A 10,957-nucleotide genomic window follows, 5' to 3' on the forward strand; every position below is an offset into this window, starting at 1 on the left:
CTGTTGCCTTGGATGAATTTTCTGAAGATACCAGACCTGTTAGGTTCACCACCCCTCCAGGTCCAATGATAAACTGTGGTGTTGCAGCATGTATCGTCACAGTGTCGGGACTCTCTGGGTTTGTGTTGATTTGGTTCTGCATAGCAATCTGTAATATCTCTGCTAAATCTTCATTTCCATTGTCTATTGAAATATCAAATGCAATTTTACAAAATTTACTTTGTGTGTGTACATCAGCACCATATTTGATTAAAAGTTCCACCACCTCTTGATGATTGTGTTCTGTGGCCCAATGCAGAGCTGTCATCTTTAACATGTCCTTTGCGTTGACATCAGCACCATGCTTAAGCAAAACCTCTACTATGCTGGCATGGCCCTCAGAAGCTGCCATGTGCAATGGTGTTCGGTCCACTTTGGTTCTGGCATCCCTACTTACACCAGCTCGGAGTAGTACCTCTGTGGTGGAGTAATGCCCGTACTGTGCTGCCAGATGAAGTGGAGAAGTTCCCAGCCAGTCTGTAGTAAAAGGAGCTCCATTTGCCATCAAAATACGAACTTCATCATCTTGACCTGCTCGTGCCGCTTCTAAAAGCTTCTTTCCCAAATCTACCAGGGACATCTGGAAAAGCTTCGGGAGCAGCAACGGGGAGGCAGCAGGAGGTGGTTCGGGGACCCGAGGCGCCTCGTACCCGGCCGGGCTGACGCGGCCCCGCTACACACAAAGCGCTTCAGCTGCACAGGGCGCTATTTTCCGAAAATGCCGCGTCTGGTCGGCGCCCAAAATCCCCACCGAAAAGTCCCCCGTGCTGCGCGCGGAAGGACACATGGTGTGCGAGTCTATTTTGGGCCTTTAAGCATAGTTCAGTATTGGAAATTATCAATCTAATCACACTGATAAAATAAAATTGAAAACTGCACAATTATATAGCATTGGAGAAAATTTGAGAACCATTTCTGGTAAAAACGCTAAGTGGTGCTCGCTGCAGAAGTACATATGCTAAAAGGGGAACCACAGAGAAGAGTAGCACGGCCCCTGCGCAAGGATGACATGCAAATTTGTGAAGAGTTCCATATAATTAAAAAAAACTAAGTAAAACGAGAGACAAAGGACATTTCCTAACTATGATAAAGAGTCGTGTATGTGTGTTGTTTTCAGAAACTAAGAGCAAACATCATATTAAATGGCTAAATATTGAGTTATTAAGTATGGAATGTCCAATTTCCTTAAGTACTACGTTTGACAGTTGATATCTCTGACATTTCACTTTGACACTTCTTGTTTTGGTTTTTTTTTTTTCTCTTCATTGTGAAGGTACATCTTCATTCTTTCAAATGTATGTTTTGGCTTATGATTATCTTTCAAAAAAAATCTTTAGAGCAATTTTTGTGAAACCATGGATAAGTCAAAAATCTGTGTTATTTTTTAATATAAATTCCATCGTGGAACCAATGCAGCACAGACAGCTTGAAATATCAATGAAGTTTTTAGCAAGGATGTGGCTAATGAACACACAGTATGTCCATGGTTTGAGAAGTTCCATTCTGGTGATTTTAAACTTGAACAAGTACGTGGGTGACCTGAGACCAAGGTGGATAATGATGAGCTGAAAGCTGTAGTGGAAGCAAATCCATCTCAACCTACGTGTGAATTAGCAGCAAGATTTGACGTTAGTATTCCAACAGTATTGGACCATTTGAAACAAATTGGCAAGGTAAAGAAGCTGGATAGATGGGTTCTGCATGAATTAAACAAGCATCAGAAGAGAAATCGTCTCTAAGTTTGCCTTTCTTTGTTGTTACGACATAAAGGTGAACCATTTCTATACCGTATTGTTACATGTGATAAAAAACGGATTCTTTTTGACAATCACAAGCTTTCAGCACGATGGTTTGATAAAGAAGAAGTGCTGAAACACAGTCCAAAACCAAATATTCATCAAAAAAAGCTGATGGTGTCTGTTTGGTGGTCCAGCACTGGTATTCTCCACTGCACTTGAAACATGGTCAATCGATTACAGCGGATGTTTACTGCAACCAACTGGATGAAATGATGAGGATGCTTGCAATTAAGGAGCCCAGATCGATCAATAGAGACAGTCCAATCCTCTTGCAAGACAAAGCTCAACTACATGTTGCACAAACAACGCTGCTGAAACTACAGAAGCTGGACTTGGAAACTGTCTGTCATCCACTGTATTCACCAGACCTTGCACCAACTGACCACCACTTCTTCCAGGCTTTGGACCACTTCTTGCAAGGAAAAATATTCAGTTCTCAACAAGCTATGAAAAATGTCTTTCTTGATATCATTGCCACTCACTCTCCAGGCTTCTTCGCTGCTGGCATAAACAAGCTACCATTAAGATGGCAGAAATGTGTCGATAGTTTAGGCACATACTTTAATTGTTCTGCTTCTTGTTTGAGATGTAATAAACTACACTTTTGATTCAAAATTGCACATTTCATATTTAATGACCTAATATTAAAGGTACTGCCATTAAAGTCAAAAACAAGGCAGGGACCATCACTGTCCCTTGAAACTATTTTGTATAAAAATGAAATAGAAGATGTGAAAATGGGAGTAAAAACTTCATACAACAGAGAGTCTGCCAAAATTAGAAATGCATCCTCTCTATAAACAGGACTACTTTGATCTTACATTACATGTAGGATGGAAATTGAAATTTCACTCAGAGACAGAGACTGATCAACAGAGTCTTTCTTTTTGTTCCCCCATCAAAGCCATTGCCAAACACTAACCAGAACTTACTCATATGGCACCTGTCCTCTGGTTGAAGGAAAGAATTTTCAATTATCCTAACAATCCTAAGACCCAGAGCTGCTTTTGATCATGTAGCAGTGGAGTCTGATTACAGAGCGGTGCCTGAAATGCCGCTAAGAATCTGTGGGTACAAAGAGCTGCCAAACCAATGGGAATGGGGTTCTGACACCTTCTATTCCTTTCTCATCCTCAGAAATTGCAGGCACATTTTGAAATCCTATCACTCTTACCTTGTTTTGTATATTGTGGGCTAGGTTCTTTTCCTATTTTTTAAAGAAAAAACAAACCACCAAGATTCTGAACAAAGTTGGTTGAGAGTCTTTTAAGCAGAGGGTTAACTGAAGTTACATGTTTGCCTGCCGTCTCTAGGAGAGAGCACACACGCCTCACTCTAGAGCAAAAGACCAGAGCGAGTTAGAGATGATGGGCGTTGTCTGAATCTCTCCACATCCCCTCATGAAAACAGAGTGCCGGGAACACTTATTCTATGAAAGGAAATGTTGCTCGATTCTAGAATTGCAAATAAAGCCAATTGAGATCTTAAAAAATACTTTTGTTGTTGTTGTTGTTGGGATACTGTCCTAAGAAATTGTTTTTAATTAAAAAAAAAAAACAACACAGACTGCCATGAGTTGACTTTCTTAGAAGCAGAGTCTGAAACGTAGATCAGCACGATGGAAGTTTACTGGGGCAAACTCCTGCTATCAATACTATGGAGGGTGAGGGCGAAGTCTGACTGTGGTGAAATCCCAACAAAGCCTCTGTTGTTCCCAGGGGTGGAATGACCCTTCAGAGCTGTCCCCAGATGGGGCGAGGAAACCATGTTAACCAGTCATCAGATCTGAGCTATCCTGAGAAGGGGACTGTTCTTGAGCGAGGTGACTCTCTTCGGCAAAGGCAATTTTAGCTTTCGGCTGCTGGGGAGACCCACACAGCAAAAAAAAAAACCCCACAATTACATAATCCTGTTTTTTCCTTTAAAAACCTTTGTCTTCTTTGATGTCTTCTTAAATACACACATAGTTACTACAAGACATATATATTCCCATTACAATACTCTATTCCCAAATATCTTTTTCTTTTAAAGAGCATTTCTGTTGGTTATTTAAGTTGACATTTACAAGGGCTACCACCCTGATAGTCAGCATGCTTTGTTCACAAGCCTTGGCTTTCAAGTCATACGCTTGTTGCAGTAATCTCTTACACTAAGTGCATGGAGTCAAAAAGACAATGCCATTAATAGGTATAAGGAAGACTCTAAAATAAAAGGAACTTTCTGTGCCTTTTTTTTTTTTTAACTAGGAAGTGTGTATTCTAGCTTGGACTTGGTGTGGTTGGGTTACAGTTTGGTTTTATACATTTCAGGGAGACAGGAATTACATATAAAGTCGTAAATCAATACATGGAAGGCGTATATTGGTTTGGTCGGAAAAGGTAGGACATCGTGGAGGCCAGGAGCTTACAGGTAATAGGTGGGTTTAAAACTCTTTGATTTGTAATCCGGTTAAAGAAATGAAGCTTTGTCTAAAGGCTTGGAATGTTTTAAGTTAAGATAAGGAAGGCTGCTAATCAGAGACAAGCCACCTGACGACTCAAGTGATTTGTGAAGTAAATTGAAAACCTGCAGGTTTGTCTTGCATAGCCTGAGGCCTGTTAGTGAGTTAGAAAGGATATCTGCAAGAAGGGACCTCCCTTCTCATGGCCAGCAACTCAGTTTTAGGATATCCCCTTGGCCAAGAGTGGGGTCTATTCAGTCAGCTAGGGGCGGAGGAGCTTAAGATTTTATTTTAGTTCACAAGACTTATGCAAGTCAAATGCAAATGTAGATCTTGTTTAGATCCCGATTTAAATAAACCAGGGTGAAAAGACATGTTGGGACAATTAGGGGAAACTAAAATGAACTGGTCATTATACGCTATTAGAAAATTATTGTTAATTTTGCTGGCTATGATCATGAAGCTGTGGTTATGTTATTGTTATACAATTAGTCTGTATATGTTAGAGATTTTTTTTTTTTACAGTCTATTATTTATTTATTTATTTCGGAACATTACGGAGGTACAAACGTTTAGGTTACGCCTATTGCCTCTGCACCACCGGAGTCACAGCTACAAGCGCGCCCGTCCCGCAGACAGTGCGCACCACACCCATTAGGCGTGAATATCCCCATCCCCTCCGCCCCACTCCCCCTCCCAACACCCGATGACTGTTACTTCCATATACGTTAGAGATTTTTACTGAAGAATTTACAAGTGGAATGATACGATATCATGGATAGCTTTAAAACAATCCAGGGAAAGAGAAAAAGTGGTGGCGAGGAGGCCAGAGTGTGAATGAGAGCAACAGAACGCTGGTGATAGCTGAAGCTGGGTGACAAGTGCACGGAGGCTTATTGTACCCTTCTCGCTACTTTGTGTATGTTCGACATTTTCCGTAGTAAAAAGACATGAATTCCCTCACTCACGTGTCTCCCTGGGAACACATTGAACTCAAAAGATAAAGCGTTAGATCAAATAAAAACTGTGATATAAATTACTTTCTTTAAGTTACTTTCTTTGGTGTCAGGAGCCTTTTAAGAGATAAAAGTTCAAATATTGTGGAAAAATAAAAGACGATTGTCACAGTCTGTTAATCCCATGTGCTTCCCATGTGAAGGATAAATAGTTATATGGCAGTTTTATGGGGTCCAGAGCCCACTATAGGGAAAATTTCCCACAGGGCTCTCTGAACTGTTTTTACTCACATCACTTCTGACGCCAGTGTGTGGTGCTTTTGCACACCAACGACCAATTCTCCAGCTCTCCAGACACCAACCCGCTGTCCTACTGATAAGGAAGACCCCCATCTATTACCTGGCACGTCAGCCACCTGAGACCCCACCCCTCGGAAGACCCTCATCAACATAATACTAACCTATCACCTGGCGCATCAAGTAACCTATTACCTGGCGCATCAGCCACCTGAGATCCCACCCCTTGGACCATCCCAACCTAATAAAAGTGGGAAAAGTCAGGTAGACGGGATCAGAATTTGGTGGCAAGACCCCTCTGAGCCCGCCGGTGAATAAACCTTGATTCTCCGACTCTCCGTGTGCCGCTGGGTTGTCATCAGAACCACCCGCTGTAACGCTTGCTGTAACACTACAATTCCATTCATGACATGAACTATCTGGGGTTAGTACAGACACAAGTGAGGGGCTCAGTCCCACAAGACTGCCCCGACTTTTAATGCCAGTCAAAAGTCCCAGGTACTTTGTACCTACACTCTGACCAACCAGATTATAAATCAGGGTTCTCATAACTCCCTCCTCAGTTTCAATAACTTGCTAGAATGACTCAATGGTTCCCTGAGGAAACATTTTACTTATGTTTATTGGTTTATTATAAAGAACACCAATGAACAGTCAAATGAAGAGGTGTATAGGGCAAGGTCTGGAAGGGTGCTGAGTACAGGAGCTCTGTCTCTGTGGAGTTTGGGGTGCGCCACCTTCCTGGCACATGGATGTGCTCACCAACCCAAATGCTCTCTGAACTCTTTTGTTGAGGGATTTCTATAGAGGTCCCATTACATAGGCATAATTGATTAAATCATTGGCCATTGGTGACTGATTGAATCTCCAGCTCGTCTCCCCTCCTCAGAATTCTGGGGATTGGCCTGAAAGTTCCAACCCTCTAATCACAAGATTGGTTGCCATCAAACCCTATCCTGAAGCTATCTAGGGGCCCACCAAGAGTCACGTTGTTAGCATAAACTCAGGTGCAGTTGAAAGGGGCTTGTTATGAATAACAAAAGATGCTCCAATCACCCCATCACTCAGAAAATTCCAAGGGTTTTAGAAGGTCTGTGTCAGCCACAGACTGTGTCTGTGTCAGGAACAAAGATTAAATATATGTGTTTTATTGTATCATGGGATGTATAACGCTCCAGACTTTCTTTTTTTTAAAATCAATGGACGCAGATACGAAACAAAATTGAAGCCTGAAGTAATCTCTTATTTGACTACTTAAAGGAAAGACAATATAGGGGCTTGTGGCCTTTGGCTTGAGACACTCTGCTTTGTTATTAACATAAGCACATTAAGGCTACAAGGACAATGTTTTGAAACTTCCAGGCAAGTGGAGTTTTAACCTGTTAAATAGAGTATCATTTGGAAAGCATGTCCTCTTCAGCATGCTCTTCTTTAGAGAGCTGGCACCCAGCTTGCTCCTGGGCTCCAGGAGAGTATAAATATGCTTAACTGTGGGCTTCAAGGTGGAGGCCAGGTACTCGCTTCCTCCACAAAGAATGACTAAAACAGCCAGTAGATAACCATATGTCGAACAGAGCTTCTACGAGAGAGCACTGGAACCAGCATGGAAGTGACAGGGAAGTTCAGGGCATGGAGAGGAGAAGGAAGCAAAGAGCTGATCCAGCCAGGCTTGGCTGGGAACTCCCCAGTGCAGGGAAGAGGTCAGTGAGAGACACCCAGCAGTCCACATTCCTACCACAGACTCCTGCAGTCCTAGCCACAAGAGAGTCCCCCGGCCCTTGCAAGTCCTGAGACGAGGATAGAGAGCTACCTACCTGGAGTCCACATGATGGCATTGCTCAGACACCCAAGCAGCTGCAGCATGGTACCATTTTGAGGGCCCAGCCCCCACAGACTACATCCTGCCTTGAGGCCCAACAGGCCCTGATTATCCACATCCCTGAAACTCCCTTGACATCACCCCACGTACACCCAGAGGGCTGCAGCATCACAGTGCCAGCTGGATCTAGCAGTGTAGCCAGGTCCTCACCACTGTAGGCCATACAGTGTCCTACAACCCAAGGAACAGGTGTTGCAGTGCACAAGGGAGGCTGCTACCAGGACAAAGGGAGCCAAAGTGTCAAAGTGTGCTCTCCCCAGAGCCTGAGAGCTGCCTGCCTGGGCTTGCTGTCATGACAGCCACTCCACCTCCTCCAGTGGCAGGAGGCCTTACACCAGCATGCACCTTTACAGGGGGTCTGGGGACCAGCCCACCTTTATACTGTCCTGGGACCTGAGGAAAGGCCTACTCTGCCCATTGGTGCTGGAGCCCACATGCACCATCCAGGGGCCTGAGGACAGGTCCACCCTGCCCACTGCTACTGCCCCTGTGCACTAGACAGAGACCTGGGGATAGGCCCTCTCTACTGTCACTGGTGCACATGCACACCATCCAGGGGCATAAGGATGAGCCCACCCCACCCACCACAGCACCCATGTTTACTTCCTGGGGGGCCAGGGACTGGCCTTCACGACCTGCTGCTGACACTGCTGTCACCCATGTCTGCTGCTCCAGGGCATGAGTGTTGTCACTACTATCACTGCCAATGCCATGCATGTCACCTGCAAGAAAATGCCCAAGAAAATGCCCACTCAGCCTGTTGCTGCGACCACTGACACCAGGAATGTCACCTGGAGGCCTGAGGACCAGCACATTTGGCCTGTTGCTACCACTGTTAATGCTCAAGGACTGGCCCACCTGGCATCCCTGTCCCTGGCAAAGCCTCACCACAGTCCTCACCAACAACTGTAGCCTAAGCTGCTGAGAAACTCACAAATACCACTGATGCTGATTATGACCGAAGATATCATATGAGACTACACTACTGCACCCACCCAGAATCAAAGCAAAAGCTCCCTACCCAATGAACATTATAGACATGTCCACAGGAAAAATTCTTTCACTATAAAAACCAATCCATTAAATTGGAATAAGTGACTGTTATACCAGATGTGCAGATAACAATGTAAGAACACAAGAAACATGAAAAAGCAAGGGAACATGACACTTCCAAAGGAAAACAATAACTCCCTAATAATAGATCTCAAAGAAAAGGAAATCTATGAAATGGCCTGAAACATAATTCAGAATAATGATATTAAAGAAACTCAGTCCCTCTGGGCTTTCTGAGAATTGATAGAAAGAAAAGTAAGAAAGAAAAGAAAGAAAGAAACTAACTCAGTGAGATACAAGAGAACACAGATAAACAACACAAAGAAACCAGGAAAATAATTCATGACCTGAATGAGAAATTAAAGAGATAGATAGCATAAAAGGACAAAACAGAAGTCTTGGAACTAAAGAATTCAATGAATGAAATATAACATTCATTCAAGAGCTTGAACAATAGACTAGATCAAGCAGAAGAAAGAATTTCTGAACTTAAAGACAGTTCTTTTGAAATAACTCAGTCAGATAAAAAAGAAAAAAAGAATACAAAAAGATTGAAGAAAGCCGATGTGACACACGGGATACCATAAAGTGACCAAATATTCAAATTTTGGGAGTTCCAGAAGGAGAAGCAATGGGCAAAGCATGGAAAATCTATTTAACAAAATAATAGTTGAAAATTTCCCAAGTCTTGCAAGGGATATAGACATCCAGATATAAGAAGCTGAAAGATCCCCAAATAGATTCAACCCAAAAAGATCTTCTCCAAGGCACATTATAATCAAACTATCAAAAGTCAAAGACAAAGAGAGAATTCTAAAAACATCAAGAGCGAAGCATCAAGTTACATATAAGGGAATTTCCAACAGACTAACAGCAGATTTCTCAGCAGAAATCACACAGGCCAGAAGAGAATGGGATGATATATCCAAAGTGCTGGAAGAAAAAAAAACTGCCAACAAAGCATACTATACCCAGAAAAGGTATTCTTCAAAAATGAAGAAGAAATAAAGTATTTTCCAGACAAGCAAAAATTGAGGGGATTCATCACTAGACTGGCCCTACAAGAAATGCTTAAGGGAGTCTTACATCTTAGAAATAAAAGGATGATATTTACCATCATGAAAACACATGAAAATATAAAACAGATATGCAGAACAGATACACAAACGAGAAAGAGAATGGACTCAAACATTATAATTACAAAAAAATCACCAAATCATAAAGGTAAACAATAAAAGAGGAAGAAAGGAAATAAGGATATACAAAACAATTAGAAAGCAACTAAACTAAAAAAAATAAATAAATAACAGGATTAAGTCCTCACCTGTCAATAACAACCTTGAATATAAGTGGTTTAAATTCCCCAGTTAAAAGATATAGACTGGCTGAATGGATAACAAAAACAAGATCCAACTATATGCCACCTACAAGAAACTCATTTCACCTGTAAAGACACACATAGGCTGAAAATGAAAGGATGGGGGAAAATGTTCCATGCAAACAGAAACCAAAAGTGTGCAGAAGTAAGTCAGATGCAGTGGTGTGCATGCATAGCCCCAGCTACTTGAGAGGCTGAGGCAGGAGGACTGTTTGAGTCCAGGAGTTCAAGTCCAGCCTGGGCAACATATTGAGACTCCATCTCTTAAAAAATAGGAAGTATGCAGGAGTAGCTATATTTATATCAGACAAAATAGACTTTAAGACAAAAAACATAAAAAGAGAAAAAGAAGGTCATTATATAATGGTAAACAGATCAATCCAGCAAGAGGATATAAAATTAAAAATGTATATTCATCCAACACTAGAGCACCCAGATACATAAAGCAAATATTATTAGAGCTAAAGAGAGAGATAGACCCCAATAAAATAATAGTTAGGGACTTCAACACCTCACTTTCAGCATTGGATAGATCATCTAGGCATAAAATCAACAAAGAAACATCGGACTTAATCTGCACTATTGACCAAATGGACCTAACAGATATTGACAGAACATTTCATCCAACAGCTACAGAATACACATTCTTCTCATCAGCACATGGAACATTCTCCAGGATAGACCATGTGTTAGGCCACAAAACAAGTCTCAACAAATTAAGAAGAGAGAGAGAGAAAAAAAGGAAATGAAAAGAAAACTATAGTTCAACATCCCTGTTGAACACAGATGCAAAAATCTGTTAGGTAGATAGTGAGGAACTCCGGCTCTCCTAGGGAAAATGTGGGTGCCCTGCCTTGGTGCTGCCTCCAGCAGTTGCCGCACCTGGGGGAAGGAGAAAACCCTGCCAATCTGCAAAAGAATGCGGGGAATGCCCCAGCCCACTGGCCAGGTAACCCAGGCACAATAGGATCTGGAAAGTGACCTAGAGTAACCTAAGGCTAATTATTATGTTGTTAACTGTCCATCAAAGTGGTTCCATGGTGACATCTGAACCACAAGGAAGGCCCAATCCAGACAGTATAAAACAGGACCCCAGACCATAACCAGAGCCTCTTG

At 42.3% G+C, this 10,957-nt stretch overlaps 1 protein-coding gene across 1 annotated transcript; it reads right to left on the reverse strand.

Annotated features, from left to right (window-relative positions):
- Positions 1–4: 4 nt before the first annotated feature.
- On the reverse strand, positions 5–832 carry LOC105814046 (GA-binding protein subunit beta-1; the record flags this gene model as incomplete). The annotated part of the gene is made up of 1 exon (XM_012648922.1): positions 5–832. A coding segment is annotated over exon 1 (615 nt), but the record flags the coding sequence as incomplete, so codon positions are not given.
- Positions 833–10,957: the final 10,125 nt, after the last annotated feature.

The sequence above is a fragment of the Propithecus coquereli genome, unplaced genomic scaffold, assembly GCF_000956105.1.
Source record: "Propithecus coquereli isolate 6110/MARCELLA unplaced genomic scaffold, Pcoq_1.0 Scaffold299, whole genome shotgun sequence".
In the NCBI taxonomy this organism is placed as follows: Eukaryota; Metazoa; Chordata; class Mammalia; order Primates; family Indriidae; genus Propithecus; species Propithecus coquereli.